Genomic DNA, 18,478 nt, shown 5'->3' with positions numbered 1-18,478 from the left:
TATTAAATAAAGATGATGTGAGTGATAATGCTTCACCTCTGCTGGAAGCCTCATATCGTGCTGCTTTTATTACCACTGGAAATGCATTGGAGGCTTCTTTCTGATCTTTTCACATGTGTGTGTTTCTCAGCAGCAGAAATGGTCATAGTTGGTAAACTCAAAGCGCAGAGAATGGGAGAGTTTAACAAATCATTATTTTGTATTGCTATTAGCTCAAATAATAACAGAAAAGCTCCAGGAGGATGCTATCAAGACTTTCAGAATGAGAAAAACAATAGTGTGAGACTGATAACGGCAGCCAGAAGAGAGAATAATGTCAGATTTACTGTCCTGCCCCCAAACACACTGCATTACACACACCTCACACAAGCGCTCATTCACTTTTTTTTTTGCATTTTAATCCAAAGATGATATAATACATACATAAATACATAAGAATGTACTTTTTAAAAAAAAATCTAAGTATTAAAAACTTTCAAGGATTTAAGATGCTGGCGACCATTAAATGCATCATAAAAGTCTTGGGAAAAGGGTGCATTGATTTGGTCTGTCCTGGCAGATTTAATACATCCAGTTGAAGGTTAAATCATTATTCGCCCTGCTGTGAAACTGTAAGACTTTTACAAATGATTCCCAAGCGTTGCTTAATAGAGACATTTTCCAACACATTTCTAAACATAATAGTTTTAATAGCTCATTTCTAATATCTGATTTATTTTCTCTTTGCCATCGTAACAGCACATAATATTAGACTAGATATTCTTCAAGACACTAGTATTCAGCATTTATGTGACACTTAAAGGCTTAACTAGGTTAATTAGGGTAACGTTAAGGTAATTAGGCAAGTCATTGTAGAATAGTGAGTTGTTCTGGAGATAATCACATGCACACACACAATATTTCTTAAGGGGGTTAACAAAATAGACCTAAAAATTGTTTTTAAAAAATCAACATATCATTGGTTTGCTGAACAGCACTTAAGAAATATTTAAAACAGGATAATAATGTCTTAATGATTTTGACTTTAACTGTATATTTTCACTATATCCATCTAAACAAACAAAGCAAATACGCAAAGAAAAAAGCTAACTAACATGCATACATACAGACAGACAGTAAAAAATCAAGCAAGCAAACAAACAAATGAATAAACAAACAAACAAAAACACAAGCAAGCAAACAAACAAACATATACACAAGGTAGCAAGCAAGCAGACAAGCAAGCAAGCTATCAAACAAACAAATAAACAAACAAACAAACAAATAAATAAACAAACAAACAAACAAACAAACAAACAAAAAGCAAGCTATCAAACAAGCAAACAAGCAAGCAGGCAGGCAGGCAGGCAGGCACGCTAGCAAACAAACAAACAAATCAAGCATGCAAAGAAAACAAACAAACAAACAAAGAAAAAACATAAAAGCCAAGAAAACAAACAAACAAGCAAACAAACAAACAAAAAGCAGGCTATCAAACAAACAAACAAAAAGCAAACAAGCAGGCAAGTAAGCAAACAAACAAAAAAGTAAGCAAACAAACAAAAGAGAAAGCAAACAAACAAACAAACAAGCAAGCAAGCAAGCAAACAAATAAATAAACAAGCTAGCAAACAAACAAACTGACAAATAAACAAGCTAGCGAACAAACAAAAAGCAAGCACTCAAACAAAAAAGCAACCAAGCAGACAAGAAAAAAACAAACAAGCAAAAAAGCAAGCAAACAAACAAACAAACAAACAAGCAAACAAGCAAGCAAACAAACAAATAAGAAAGCAAGCCAGCAAACAAACAAACAAGCAAACAAGCAAGCAAACAAACAAATAAGAAAGCAAGCCAGCAAACAAACAAACCAACAAACAAACAAAAAACAAACAAATAAGAAAGCAAGCAAGCAAACAAACAAACAAGCAGACAACAAAAAACAAGCAAGCAAAAAAAGCAAGCAAGCAAACCAACAAACAAACAAACAAAAAAAACAAACAAACAAATAAACAAGCAGGCAATCAAACATACAAACAAAAAGCAAGCAAACAAAAACAAAAATAGATACATACAGGCAGACAAAAAGCAAGCAAACATGAAAACAAGCAAACAAACAAAAAATCAATTAAGCAAACCAACAAACAAATAAAAAAACAAACAAACAAACAAATCAATACTCAATAAGAATATTAATGTGAATCAAAACCAGCCATGCTGAAAAAAACATTTTTAATATCTTGAATGAATATTGTGTAATTCTCATAGCAGCCTCAACACTGTGCACAACACTATACACATGAAGGACTGCATCAGATTTAGCATCAGCACATTAGTTTAAGGCAGAAGTAGCTTTTCATCCTGGTGACGCAGCGATTCACAGAATGAACTGCCATATTGACCAGCGTAACAGAAAGCAATAAACAGCGAATGCACCTGTAAACGATCTTATGTTCAGAATAAAACCCTCATTACTGCTCAGCTATAAACAGCTGCCGTATGCCGCACTGTTAAAGATCAGTCAAGAGTGAGAATCATGCAGAATGAACTGCTCTTTTCTCCGGGGAAGATATAAATGATCCGTCTGGAGCATCAGATTTAGTCAATACAAACGCAGCGACACACAGACCGCACACTTTCATACTGTAGAACAGGTGAAACACAGTGTGTGTGTGAGGACGTCTGGACAAAATCACAATACTCATTGGTCTATTGGTGCTGCTTTTAATAGATCAGAAATCGAATTAGCTATTAGTTAGGAGTTAATTAGGAGAGTAAAAGCCACAGTTAATGCTTTGACCCGAGCAAGAACTTTACCTTAAAATAAAGAGTGACCGTTACTTTTAAAGACAGATTATTCCTAAGGGAAAACTGACAATCATAATTAATGAGATGGCAGTCATACACTAAAAAAAATGACTTTTACTGCTTGTTTTTATAAATTAAAATGAGCACAATTATAAAGTTTTTTTTTTTGACAGCTTATCTGTTTTATGTTCAATACACATAAATGTCTAAAAGCAATTAATTTAAATGAATTGATTTGTGTTGTGAAAACATGAAGGAGTTCAGAGGAGCCCTGCATTATTTACAGTGTGGTGAAGACATTTTCTTTCAGATTTTTTATGCAAGAGAGTACAGAAGACTAGAGAATGAATGAATAAATGAAGGAAGGAAGGAAGGAAGAAAGAAAGAAAGAAAGAAAGAAAGAAAGAAAGAAAGAAAGAAAGAAAGAAAGAAAGAAAGAAAGAAAGAAAGAAAGAAAGAAGGAAAGAAGGAAGGAAGGAAGAAAAGAAGAAAAAAGGAAGAAAGCAAGAAAAGAAGGAAAGAAGAAAGGAAATATGAAGCAAGGAAGTAAGGACGGAAGAAAGGAAGAAAGAAAGAAAGGAAGGACGGAAGGAAGGCAATAAGGAAGGAAATAAGGAAACAAGGAGGGAGAGACAGATGGAAGGAAGGAAGGAAATAAGGAGGGAGAGACAGATGGAAGGAAAGAAGGAAACAAGGAGGGAGAGACAGATGGAAGGAAGGAAGGAAATAAGGAAAAAAAGAAGGAAACAAGAAAGGAAATACTGAAACAAGGAGGGAGAGACAGAAGGAAGCAAGGAAGGAAGGAAAGAAGAAAGGAATGAATCAACATATGAAGGATATGAAGGAAGGAAGGAAGGAAGGACGGATGGAATAAAGGACAGAAGGAAGTAAATAAAGAAGCAAGGAAATAATTACGTAAGCAAGAAAGGATGGAGACAGTGAATGGAGGAAGAAAGCAAGCAAGTAAAGAAGGAAGCAAGAAAGGATGAAAGGAAGGAGAGAAGGAGAGAAGGAAGGAAGGAAGAAATGAACAATGCAAGGAATGAAAGGAAGGAAAGGAAGAAAGAATGGAATCAAGCAAGGAAGCAAGGAAGAAAAGAAGAAATAAAGCAAGCAAGAAAGGAAGGAAGCAAGCAGGGAATGAAGGAAGCAGGGAAGAAAGCACAGTAGGAAGGAATCAAGGAAGCAACGAAGCAAAGAAGGAAGGAAGGAAGGAAGGTAGCAAGGAAGGAAAGAAGAAAATAAGCAAGCAAGGGAGGAATGAAGAAAGTAAACAATGAAGTAAGTGAGGAAGGAAGGAAACAAGAAAACAAGGTATGAAGGAAGGAAGGTAGCAAGGAAAAGAGCAAAGGAGGAAGAAAGCAAGGAAGGTAAGAAAAGAAAGAAGCAACGAAGAAAGAAAGGAGAGAAGGTGAGAAAAAATAGGGAAGCAATGAAGGAATGAAGGAAGGAAACATCAAAGAAAGAAAGAAGCATGGAAGGAAGGAGGCAAGAAAGGAAGGAAGTACTGGGAAATATTTGATTTCAGTTAACAAAAATATTTTAATACAGTTTTAATAATAATAATAATATATAATATATAATTTTTTTGCACCTTTAAACTTAATTCTCAAAGTGTTTTACACAAAAAAGGTACAGATATAAAAAGATTTGAGTAAAAATAAAAATCAAACTTTCAAAATAAACAAAACTATTTAAAACATTTACAAACATGTAATAGATAAAACAGTTTAGTCTTAGTCGTTCTAGTCTTTGCTGACTAAAATAACCTTGGTAACTGCTCATTCAGTTTCCGTGCTTTTGTCCCGTTATGAAGCACAGTCAGCTTCTGCAATGATCTGCTGTTCTGCTCTCGTTGACCCGCTGCCTCGGTCAGTGTTCTGACATTCAACACACACTTCATTAACATGCGATTAGAGTATTGTAATGAGCGAGTGGTAAACACAAGCCCATGCTGTCAGGAAGGCAGGTGAGCTGAACATGAGCGTGACACACCTCATTAAACACTGCGAAAACCTGCACAGCGTTCGCAGGCCTTTGAACACAGCAGGGCTCCAGGGTTCGCTCCTGGGACCCTTGTCATTACGCTATTTCCAATTACAGCACCACCACACCAAAAAGCACGAAACACAAATATGATCAGTAATTGGAAATGGAAAAGTGCGCCTCAGAATAGCGAGTGTGTGTGTCCTGATAATGAACGCTAACGCTTGTAATTTTGTTTTGCCGTCTATTCTCCAGCGCACTGATTAATTGTTGGGAATCAATGCAAGCGGACCCCGACCGAGCTGCGCGTTCTGGATGATTATCAGATATTCAGCAGCTGCCCAATTAACAGAGGAGGCAATCATTTCCCATCAGAAGAGCGTCTCTGCGTGGTTCCTCACCTTGAGAAGGTGTTGTAAACTCCGCAGGACATTTCTCTATAATCTCAACTCTGACGATTTGCTGCAGCACGCAGGACGCATACAAAGAGCTGCTCAAAATACTAAGGCCAAACCATTAATGCATTCTGCTTTATATAATATCTAAGTCACACTTCATAGCTACAGTATAGAATAAGATCATGCAGAATATGATAACTTTAACTATCAAAAGCTATTAGTAATTATTTACAAGCTAATTAAAGTTATTAGTTACTAATAAAGTTATTCTAAATAAATACATACTCATAAAGTTATGGTAACTAATAACCGTAACCTTTCTGATGTTGACTGTATTGCAATAATGTGCACCTATTGTAAAGCTGCTTTGGAGCAATAATGATTGTGAAAAGCACTATAAAAAGGTGCACATTACTGCATTACAATCAACATCAGAAAAGAAAAACTTTATTAGTATTTATTTATTTATAATAACTGTATTATTGCTTTTATAATTATAAGTACTAATAAGCAGCCAATAATTGGCAGGTAATAAGCCACTGCTTGGGAATTGTAGCTTATATCAGTTACAGCAGGGCTTTATGTTAGGGTAAAAGTACATCGAGGAGACTGTTATCAAAGACAAAAAGCCTAATCAGCAGCCTGACAACAGCACTGTTGTAAATAAATAAAGGGTTTATTTTGAGAAAACAACCATCCTGGATATACTTTCTACCACTTATTAAATGGATACTTACCACAAAAAGCTACAGAAACTAAAACAGCTGATGGAGTATACACTAACCTGTGCATTATTCAGACACTAGATGGAGACAAACAGACAAAAACACAACAGAAACTAAAACAGCTGATGGAGTATACACTAACCTGCACATTATTCAGACACTAGATGGAGACAAACAGTCCAAAACACAACAGACTAAAACAGCTGATGGAGTATACACTAACCTGCACATTATTCAGACACTAGATGGAGACAAACAGTCCAAAACACAACAGAAACTAAAACAGCTGATGGAGTATACACTAACCTGTGCATTATTCAGACACTAGATGGAGACAAACAGTCCAAAACACAACAGACTAAAACAGCTGATGGAGTATACACTAACCTACGCATTATTCAGACACTAGATGGAGACAAACAGTCCAAAACACAACAGAAACTAAAACAGCTGATGGAGTTTACACTAACCTGCACATTATTCAGACACTAGATGGAGAGAAACAGTCCAAAACACAACAGAAACTAAAACAGCTGATGGAGTATACACTAACCTGTGCATTATTCAGACACTAGATGGAGACAAACAGTCCAAAACACAACAGACTAAAACAGCTGATGGAGTATACACTAACCTACGCATTATTCAGACACTAGATGGAGACAAACAGTCCAAAACACAACAGACTAAAACAGCTGATGGAGTATACACTAACCTGCACATTATTCAGACACTAGATGGAGACAAACAGTCCAAAACACAACAGAAACTAAAACAGTGTGTTCACTTACGTTGATATCCTCCAGGTCCAAAAAGTTAAGAATGATGCCGTTTCTCTTCCAGATAATAGGAGGTCTCAGACTGCCTTGTACAGCGCAGGACAGGACGACGCTCAGGCCCACGGTCACAGTGGAGACACTCAGACGTCGGTCCTCGGCTAGACTGAGCTCTATCACCTCTGAAAAACACCAACAACAAAAAAACACATCACATTATTATACACTGTACACCAACGTGTCTTTACAGGATGAAAGCTCCGCCCACTAGTGGCCATATCTCCATCTCATTAGCATAAACAGCAGCCCTGAGTGAGAAGCAGCCGTCTGTCAATTAGCCATTAGAGTGTTTGAGCTGCTGAAGATAATGTCCGCATAGACTGATTGGAGGTCATTAGAGGTCAGGCACACTGAATCGACATTTTTCACACGTTAAAAAATTAATTCAACGTCATGTTGTGTGAATCGTATTGACAAACTGCTTCCAAAACTTTCGTCCGTCATAAAAAAAAAAAAAAAAATTCTAACCATTTTTGATTTTTCCACTTTTCGCATCTGAAAAAGCGTTTTGAGAGGTGTTTTGACAGACCCCCTTGGTCCTTGAAACAGAGTGTGAAGTGAAGGGCCTCAACATTTACCCCTAAGTAGTGGGACAGCACTACAGCACCTGCACACATCATCATATGTCATAGTGATCTCTTGCTTCATATGAGATCAGACAATCGCGACTGTTGTAGTTATTCCAGTTGTGTTATTTTTTGGTATTTAAAACCATGACGGACACTGCTGAGATATGGATGTCTTATTATGTTGTGTAATCAGAATATTAAAATAAACGAAAAACAACTCACCTTTTACAGACCACCAACCACTTCACCGAGCAACATTAATTAATTAATTCATTCATTCATTCATTTTCTTGTTGGCTTAGTCCCTTTATTAATCCAGGGGTCGCCACAGCGGAATGAACCGTCAACTTATCCAGCAAGTTTTTACGCAGCAGATGCCCTTCCAGCCGCAACCCATCTCTGGGAAACATCCACACACACATTCACACACACACTCATACACTACAGACAATTTAGCCTACCCAATTCACCTGTACCGCATGTGGGGGAAACCGGAGCACCCGGAGGAAACCCATGCAAACGCAGGGAGAACATGCAAACTCCACACAGAAACACCAACTGAGCCGAGGCTCGAACCAGCGACCCAGCAACCTTCTTGCTGTGAGGCGACAGCACTACCTACTGCGCCACTGCGTCGCCCTTCACTGAGCAACAGTCCCAGCATAATAACACATCCATATCTCAGCAGGGTCCATCATGGTTTTGGGTCCCCTTGAAACATTTCCATTGTGTTACGTGGATATTTGCAAGTGTTGTGACTAGTTGCTGTGTGTTTCTGAAGTTGTTTGTGTAGTGAGGATTTGCAACACGTGTTTATTGCATCATTTCTTTATTTGCTGATGTTTTTTGTAATTGCATGAGCTTTCTTAAATTGTAACGTGTTAGGTTCACTCAGCCACCATACTAATGCCCCAGTATAGTGAAGTTTGTGCCAGTATTGTCAGTGTGCGCCGTCTTTCTGATGAGGCGTTAAACTGAGCTCCTGACTCTCTGTGCTCATTAGTAATCCCATGGCACTTCTGGTAAAGAGTAGGGGTGTACCCCTGGTGTCCCGGCCTAAAACCTTGTGCAGTGCAGAATGAGGTCAGTAGTGTGTGAGAGATGATAACGTCTCGGCCCTCCTTCAGGTCAGCTCATCACAGCTGCGGTCTGAATGATGCTGTGAGCTGCACTGGACTCTGTTTCTGGCACGTTACACACTGTTGTTTTCTGACAGTTGCAGGTGTGTTTAGTTCTGTCAGACTGAGAGTGGTCATTTGGGTGAAGCTAAGAGAGAGTTCAGTGCAGATCCACACACTGAGTTGCTCTGTTTAGAGCTGCTGCACCTGCCTGACACACTGCAGCAGCTGTAGGCGAGAGGACGGACTGACACACACACACACACACACACACACACACACACACACACACACACACACACGCACATGCACATACACGCACGTGCATGCACACACTAACACACTCACTTGTTTGTTTTTGTGAAAAGTGGGGACATTACATAGGTTTCCACTCATTGTATACTGCTTAAACCGTATATTGTATTGCCCTCACCCCACCCTACCCCTCACCCCAACCATCACAGGAGACTGTGTGCAGCTTTACTCTCTGAAATAAACTCTTACTGTGTGGTTTATAAGCTTTTGGAGAAATGAGGACGTCACCAATGTCCTCATATTTCACCTCCTTTTTGTAATACCTGTGTCATACCTATGTCATTATACAGATTTGTGTCTTAATATGTCACAAAAACACGTACACACACACACACACACACACACACACACACACACACACACACACAGACACACACATGCATACTCAAACACACACACACATGAGCACTCACACACATGCGCATACAACTCACACCCAAACACACAGTCCAACACAGGAGCATGCACACTCACATGTGCACATACACACACACATACACACACACAAGCCAGGTTATGGTATATTTGTTAATGTCAATTTGGCAGAATAACGATCTAAAACAATGTGATCTTTGCATTTAAAACAGCATAATGACACTTAACATAAGCAGACATAAAATCTCCTGCTGCATTTAATCATCATGTGTCATGACTGTAGAGGTGTCACGACAGTCTTACGAACACCTCCTAAAGTTAAGAGTTACTGAACATTTGAGAAACAGCAGCGTATGGAACATGAACCAAACGCAGCTCCTCATTATCTCCTGCTGTCAAATATAACTTACAAAAGCATGTGAGAGGAGGTTTTACAAAAGCAACAACAAGCCATTTCTTCAGGCGGCAGTCTAAAAGCAGACCCCGTCCCGCATAAACCCCAAAACAGCTTCATGTTTTACAGCAGATATAAAAGCAGCATCTCCCTTTCAGGATCCAGCGTCCCTTTACTTCTCACTCTCAGCAGCCTGCAGCAATGAAAACACTCTCCTCTATGCTGGAATCATGGTGTTGTGCCCAGCAGAAGAGGACACACACGCACTCACACAGACACACACACACACACACACACACACACACACACACACACACACACACATACACACACACACACACACACACACACACACACGCACACACACACATACACACACACATACACACACACACACACACACACACACACACACACACACACACACACACACACACACACACACACACACACTGTTTTTTAACAGGCATTTAGCATGCTTGAATCCTGGCCTCAATTGTTTTTTTGTTTTTTTTTGTATACACATCCCACATGCCAACAAAGTCAATGAGTTTTAGACCATTCTGATGGCTTTGTCATTTTAAATATTATTTTAACAATAATAACAGAGGTTTAAATCAAGGGTATAAGTAACTTGGCCTTGAATGTGTATACTGTATATAAATGCTCAGCATAAGTGAGCACACCCTTTTTTTTAAATAATCAATTGTGGTGCATTTAAACTAAGCACTCTTGCCACAGCCACACCCCCCTGCAGCCCAAGTGTGCTAACTCACTGAAGCGGAGCAGGATTGAGCCCTCTAGTGGATTTTACATCTGAAATGTACTACAAACACCCTAAGTAACGTATTTTAGATACGCGATAATATAGACAGTGCCCTCTAGTGGACTTTACATCTGAAACGTACAACAAAGCACACCCTACCTAATGTATTTTTGATTCGCAATAATGTAGACAGCACCCTCTAGTGGATTTGTCATCGGAAACATAAAACTAAACACACCCTAAGTAACGTATTTCAGATTCCCAATAACGTAGACAGCGCCCTCTAGTGGATTTAACATCTGAAACGCACAACAAAACACACCCTAAGTAACTTATTTCAGATTCGCAATAATGTAGACAGCGTCCTCTAGTGGATTTGTCATTGGAAACGCACAACTAAACACACCCTAAGTAAAGTATTACAGATTCGCAATAACGTAGACAGCGCCCTCTAGTGGATTTAACATCTGAAACGCACAACAAAACACACCCCAAGTAACTTATTTCAGATTGCAATAATGTAGACAGCGCCCTCTAGTGGATTTTACATCTGAAATGTGCAACTAAAAAGTAGACAAAGCAAGCTATTGCATGTTGTTCATTTAGTGGTTTAGCAGATGGCTTCATTCGAAGTGTTCTTGTTGTGAACGAGCCTTAAGTTTAGAGTTCTTGCCTCTTGATTCTCAAGTTCTAGTGTTACCTTTGTGTTGAAGGCAGAGTTCACAGTTCACTGTTGTGTGTTAAGTTATTATCAGTCTTACATTTACTGCACGTTTATAGCAGGTTTCTCATGAGACACAAAAGCTGTCAGATCTCTGGTGCTCGAGTGCCGTGTGGATTTATTAAAGGCATTTCAGGGCGTCTATAATAAGATTAAATAAATAACAGCAACACCCACATGCAGCGCAACACCTGCCGCCTGCAAACACACGCAAGAGAGCAAACAGCATTACTGCAGGGCTGCTAACACACACACACACACACACATACATACGCACACATACGCACACATACGCACACACACTCAACTGCTCAGATGTATTTATTTAGAAAGTTAATTGAGTACATATGTTCATAAATGATGAACACACAAACACACACACTTTTTTTTTATCAGAAAATCACCAGTACGTATTAATAAATGTGTTTCTTTTATCACAAGCAGTGCTGGAATCCTCCTCTGTTATTTACCGACAATCTTATTTCAGTCATAAAGAAGCAAAAATTATTTTGAGATGCTGTATTTAGGCAGGGCGACACAGTGGCGCAGTAGGTAGTGCTGTCATCTCACAGCAAGAAGGTCGCTGGTTCGGACCGCGATTTACGTCCCGGGAGGTACGTATTCGAGCGGTTTTGTTGTTTACGCGGATCCGCGAGAGGCCGCTGTGCGCACCCGCGCCGTTCTTGTGCGAAAAGCCGCCGGATCAGAAAAAAAAAAAAAAAGCAAAAGCCCTCGTCTTCGATTTCGACCGCGTTTTCGGATCCCGCCGCGTTCTCGCCCTTATTTTCCGGATTCCATTTTCGTCTTACCTGATTTCCGGAACCCGCTGTTCCCCGGACTCGATCCCGGTCGTCGTCCACCGCGGCCGGCTCCGGCTCCTCCTCCTCCGGGGCCTCCGCTCCACCGCAGCTCTCCACTCGGAGGTGAGCCGTCGGCCGGCGAGCGTGAAGAGGAGGGGCGGAGCGGTGCCACACCGCCCCGCAGCGTTCGCTCGAAAAAAACCAAACGCGGCCTTTACGTACCTCCGACCACGTAAATCGCGGCCTCCAGAAACGTCCGCGGGGCTATGTTTCCAGAATGAGCTTGGGTTGAATGAACTGGGTAGGCTAAATTGTCAATAGTGTATGAGTGTGAACGTTCATTACAGGACCTGTCATTGCGATCAACTCCTCTCTGTGTCTCAAGTTCACCGATGTATGTGGCGAGCCACTGGGCAAACTAGTAACAGTGGAAAAGTCATCCATTTGGAGGTATTCGTTGTGCTGGTATTACAAATAGAAATAGAAGCCGTCGGCAGTATCATACCACCCTGTAGCAATAAATTTAAATAAGAAATGCCAACATAGGCTCATTCTGTAAACATAGCACTACATACAGTTCTGGAGATCACGTATTACGTAGCCAGAAGTACGTATGGCTGCATTTCATTTTTAAAAACAAACTCTACGTTGGGTATGATGTCGTTCATTTTCGTGCTTACCAGCTGACCGTTTACCTCCTTATGGACGGCTTTCCTGATGCTACCAGTGTGTCCAGTAGCTTGCCATGTATGTCGGCGGACTTGAGATGCAGGGAAGAGTTGACCACAATGACAGGGTTTGAGTCCGAGGAAGAACGGTTCCAGAAAGCAGATAAAACAAAATAAAAAAATAAATAAATAGCAGTGTGAGAATGTGTGTGAGGGCTTTTCTTTTTCTGGATTGCTTTTTAAAACTGTAGGTTAGGTTTAGGGAAGGAGTGATCAGGTTAATCTGTGATTTTTAGAACACTATCGGTTGGGTTTAGGGAAGGCGGTGGGCGCTGGTCCAATTAGTGCTTTTGAAAACACTATTGGTTGGGTTTAGGGAAGGAGGTGGGTGGGTCAGTCGAACGGTCAGTCAGTCAGTCAGTCAGTCGACAGCAGCCTCTGGTGGATTTAAACGAGAACAGCAGGTGCAAATGGCACTCGCAAGAGAATTTTGAGATCTGAAAAAGCATACACAGCGCCCTCTTGTGGATTCAAGAAAACAAAAGCTGCAAAAAACTTACCTCCTGGGAAATACACTGCAAAAAAAGCTTTTCTTACTTAGATTTTTTGTCTAGTTTTGAGTCCAAATATCTCACAATTCTTAAATCAAGAAGAATTTTCTAGACAAGCAAAACATATTGCCTTGTTTTCAGCAATAATATGCCAAAATTAAGTGAGTTTTTCTTAACACAAGCAAAATAATCTGCCAATGGGGTCAGCAAAATAATCTTGTTTTTCCTTTTGACATAAGATTATTTTGCTTACCCCATTGGCAGATTATTTTGCTTGTTTTAAGTAAAAACTTACTTTATTTTGGCATATTATTGCTGAAAACAAGACAATATGTTTTGCTTGTCTAGAAAATTCTTCTTGATTTAAGAATTGTGAGATATTTGGACTAGAAACAAGACAAAAAATCTAAGTAAGAAAAGCTTTTTTTGCAGTGTATTTTATTTGGCGCTCTCCAGAAATGTATATGGGGCTACATTTTCACAATGAGCCTGTGTTGCTTTTCTTTATGAATACAAAAATACTGTATTTAGACCCCATTTCACGCATATTTTCATCTTATCATCATATAGCACAGCTCTAAAGAGACTTGCTCTGTGGAAAAACACTGAGGCATTATTAGCATAACAGTTTAACCTTCAGTGAAGCTGCTTTGAAACATGATTGTGAAGAGTTATAAAATAAGTTGGTCTGTTACACAGTCTCCAACAGCAGCAGGTTTATTAGAGCCTCCATATTCTATTATCTTTTCCAGCAGATGAAAGCAGACGCTCTGCAAATTACCATTGATTATTTTATTGTAAACACTGTTCGTCTGACACTGAGCAGAAATGATGTAGACCGCCACAAAAACCAGCATTCAACCACCATAAACTGATGCTTTCATTTCCTGCTCTAATAAACCGCTCTCTCTCTCTCTCTCTCTGTGTGTGTGTGTGTGTGTTCATTACCAACAAAAACAAAAATTACAGCCTTCAGTGCTCAAATATAAACAAATCTACAGTGGGTGCGGAAAGTATTCAGATGCCTTTAAATTGTTCACTCTGTTATATTGAAGCCATTTGCTAAAACCATTTTAGTTCATTTTGTCCGTCATTATTGTACACACAGCTCTCCATATTGACAGAAAAACACAGAATCGATGTGATCCAAGAACTCTGAAGAAATAATGCCAACCACAGAGCACTTCTAGAGCAGGTCACATTGTGCCCCCGTGTCCTAACAACACGCTTTGTGATGAGATTTGCAGTGATGAGCAGTTTGGCTGTTTGCACCAGATGAATCACGACAGAATTGTGCATACAGCCAATCAGAAGCACAGAATAGTGCCACAGCGGAATGAACCGCCAACTTATCCAGCAAGTTTTTACACAGCGGATACCCTTCCAGAAGCAACACATCTCTGGGAAACATCCACACACACACTCATACACTACGGACAACTTAGCCTAACCAATTCACCTGTACTGCATGTGTTAGGACTGTGGGGGAAACCGGAGCACCTGGAGGAAACCCACGCGAAGGCAGGGAGAACATGCCAACTCCACACAGAAACGCCAATTCAGCCGAAGTTTAAACCAGCAACCTTCTTGCTGTGAGGCGACAGCACTACCTACTGCGCCACTGCATCGCCCCGGGTAATGTTTATAATCTAATTAATACATATTAAACCTTTTTACCATTATAAAATTTAAATGCTGAATCACTGATATGTGTTGGCTTGCACCAGTTAGTAAACGGTTCAAATCAGCCTTTAGGCTCAATAGTCAGGCACACTTATGTCAATCTGGCAACCTGTGTTGCGTGGACTCATCAGAGGAGGAGCTGAGTGAAAATGTGTTTTGATCCAGGAGTGCAATACCTAATTTAACCACTGGGTGTCAAACGTGCATATGCATTAGTAAATGTTGAAGTATGATTTATAAATGCTCTACAGCAGTGGTTCTCAAACTCTGCTACATGTACCACTAGTCGTATGTGGGCTTCCTTCTAGTGGTACGCAGAGGAATACTGAATAATGAAAGAAAAAAACGAATACACTTTTAACCCTTTGACTTGAACGATTGCACTTATGGGATCCCTAAAGCGCACGGTCACATCGGTGTGCTTATGTTTATGTAAGTTATCCTGTCATCAGATGCTGAAGATCACAAGGTCACAACTAATGCGCTCTGCGCTGGACTATAGATCGGCTTTGATCTGATCTTTTGAACCGCCTATTTAAGTTCCTCAAAATAACAACGTGCCAGCAATGCGCCTTAACACACCTCCTTTTTTAGACCAGAACGCCTATGGGCGCACATATGGGCGCAAATGCATTTGCTATTTAAACAGCGTGGTGCAAAACGTCAAAACGACTCTAGCGCCAAGCAATTGCGTCTCTCCTTGCGCCGGGTGTATGATAGGGCCCATATTTTCAGAGATAATGAGTCAAAATTAAATGAGTTTTTCCTTAAAAGACGCACAGTAATTGCTGATGTGGGGAGCGAAATGATCTTGTTCTTCTTTTTGACGTATGATTATTTAGCTTGTTTTCCAAAAGCACAATCTCCAGAGTAAAGGTCAGTGTAACCTTGCCGCTGAAGCTTGTGATCAAATATTAGGCCTACAAACCATTCTGTTGCAATATGACAGCAGAAATCCCTTCCTGCGCCGGGTTTAGTGCTGGACTCAGATATAATGACAAACGCTGAACAAAAATAGATGATACAAAATTTCTGCTGCTTCTGAAGCAAAAACTGCACTAACATATACTGAAGTACTGCATGCAGAGCACATCCGACCGGATGTGATGTATTCCAGTATTGTTCAAGCAGGTCCGTGTGTGCAAGATGAGAAATAGGACTTTATTTGGTTATTTTTTTTAATCAGAAAAAGTCTATGTTAAAAAATAAACACGTCTATTCATAAATGTAAGTAATAAAGTAATAAAAATATAATGTTTTATGTTGTCTCCACATTCCCTCCAATATTTTTAGCGGTCTGACTTTCTAGTATTCATTCATTCATTCAACCACGGAGAATTGCTTTTGCACTCCTTTATTAACAGCTCTCCCATGGTGAATTTCAGAACTGAAAATTCTGTGCGACTGCCACAAGGGGGCGTATTCTGACAGTCGTGTCCAAATGTCGTGTGCAGTGGAAAGGCGGCTTCAGGGTTATACAATGAGTCAACACAAAATACAGGTGTGAGTCTCATCTCACACTCAATACACTACAATTACTATGGTATAAATATAGCACTACACCATACAGAAGAGAGAGAGATCGACTTAGAATCTAATTTACCAGTTTTGATCAGCGGAGTTTTTCTCCTCTAAGAGCTGATTATGCAGTCTCTGTCGCCATCTTGTGGCGGAACGTCAACCCTCTTTGCTCTGCTCAGTATGACAGGCTAATGACCGCCGATGTTCTGTCTCTCAGAAATTATAAATATTCAAAATAGACACAAGCCTTATGAATAAACTGCATAGTTGCAATCTAAAAAGCCTCAAAAGTCATTATGTTGTCCAACAGCAGCAATATTTGTCAAACTATAGTGTCCTCTGCTTGTTGCTGTATGTGGGCGGAGTAATACACAAGGGTGAAGAGGCTGGACGAGTGCTGTTATTTGCAGAATATCACACGGCTATCAACCAATCAGATTTGAGAACCAGACAAAACTTTTGTAGAAATATATATATATATACATACATTTTTTTTACATTATTAAATTAAATTAAAGTAAAATGACACTTTTTTTAACCCAGGAGATTGGTTTGTTCACATTTGACCCAACAATAACTTTGCATTGTTGTTGTTTTCCCTCAGGTATGCTGTACAGGGTTAATCTGCTCAGTTGTGTGAGTGTTGTCTGGAGGTTTGCACACATCACTAATGTAATGTTTCCTGCTGACACATAATTAGGTTGAAACCCCAGGCTGCTCATTATCCCATTACAGCTGTGAATCTCAACACACACACTCACACACACTCTCTATAATAGCCTGTCAGCACTTCTGATTGTGTTTGAGAGACGTCAGTGTCACTTGTTCTGCGTCCTACACACACACACATTTGTTTTGACTGCAATCATATTTGCACGATCTGAAAGCGTCTGCTTCCCTTTTCATCATGTTTATTTCCCAGTGTAATTGCAATGCAGCGGTTGTGTCTCCGCATGAATTACACAAGATACAAATTCACTTCGTTGAATACACTTTCGTTTATGGGCAATTCCTAAACTACCTGCACTTTTAGCCTTGTGAATTAAAAAAACTTGTTTAAAATGAACGTAACAGTCTCATAAGTTTCAACCATTTGTCTAGTTTTAAGATCTGTAAGAGGACAAACTTAGATAAGAAGAGAAACATTTTGTCCATCAGGAACTGAACAAATGTCACATCTCAATATACAGCTCATTTTAAGAGGAAATAAATGATGGCAGTCGAATGTTGTCTAAGATCATTTTTGTATCCAGTTTAACCAATCTTTCCACAATATATATCATATCTATACATTTGTCAATGAAATAACAGAGTTGTATGCTGGTAATCAATACTCATCTCCTCTATTGTGAAAGTTTGACAAATTATCACTAAAACAAATAATTTTGTGTAGAAAATAGATGCTGTCAGCGGCCCAATTAAAGCAACCGTGAGTCTAAACGGCATTAATCAGATGATAATGACTGCTGAAAACGCCTGCGTTGCGCAATAATCAGACTCTAGGTTCTCAATTCACGTGCAATCAAGCTGGACTGATTGCTGATTCACTGAAGACATTTTCAACCACTCTGTCTGAGGCATCTTCACCTGTGTGCGTGTGTGTGCATGTGTGTGTGTGTTTGTGTGTCAGCCAGTCGCCACGGCAACAGCTTAATGCCTTATGCTTTTAGACTGACAAGGATGAGAAAGCAATGCTGTCTGTTATTGTGAGCTTCCAGATGAATTCTGACTATCAGTAAAATAAGTACATGAATACATAAATAAATAAATAAATTAATAAATAAATAAATAAATAAATAAATAAATAAATAAACAAACAAACAATTGATTGATAAATAGATAAATAGATAAAAAAATAAAAATAAAAATAAATGATGAATAAATAATAAATAATAAATAAACAATAAATTAATAAAATAATAAAATAATAAATAAATAAATAAATAAAAATAAACAAGGAATAAATAAAAAATAAAAAATAAAGAAATAAATAATAAAGAAAGAAAAACATAATAAATAAATAAATAAATGAATAAATAAAATAAATAAATAAATAAAAATGCTAGCTAAAACATATAAATATATAATAAAACAAAATATGCTACCAAATAAATAAATAGATAAATAAATAAATAAATAAATAAATAAAAAATTGATTGATAAATAGATAAATAGATAAATAAATAAATACATAAATATTTAATGAATAAATAAATAAATAAATAAAGAATAAATAAATAAATAAATAAACAAATAATTGATTGA

The 18,478-nt window shown here is 38.8% G+C and overlaps 2 protein-coding genes across 4 annotated transcripts in view; both read right to left on the bottom strand.

Annotated features, from left to right (window-relative positions):
* The window catches only part of fstl4 (follistatin-like 4), a 269,047-nt gene that overhangs the window by 35,655 nt on the left and 214,914 nt on the right, over window positions 1–18,478 (bottom strand). For all 3 annotated transcript variants that reach the window (XM_073934943.1, NM_001031843.2, XM_021468896.3), the window contains 1 exon segment: window positions 6,688–6,854. In XM_073934943.1, the coding sequence (XP_073791044.1) occupies window positions 6,688–6,854 (167 nt within the window).
* The window catches only part of ddx46 (DEAD (Asp-Glu-Ala-Asp) box polypeptide 46), an 800,864-nt gene that overhangs the window by 751,323 nt on the left and 31,063 nt on the right, over window positions 1–18,478 (bottom strand). The gene's annotated exons all lie outside the window — the stretch shown is intronic.

This window comes from Danio rerio, chromosome 21, assembly GCF_049306965.1.
Source record: "Danio rerio strain Tuebingen ecotype United States chromosome 21, GRCz12tu, whole genome shotgun sequence".
Taxonomy (NCBI): Eukaryota; Metazoa; Chordata; class Actinopteri; order Cypriniformes; family Danionidae; genus Danio; species Danio rerio.
The sequence above is the reverse complement of the archived record's forward strand: the minus strand, read 5'-3'. Positions and strand labels throughout refer to the sequence as shown.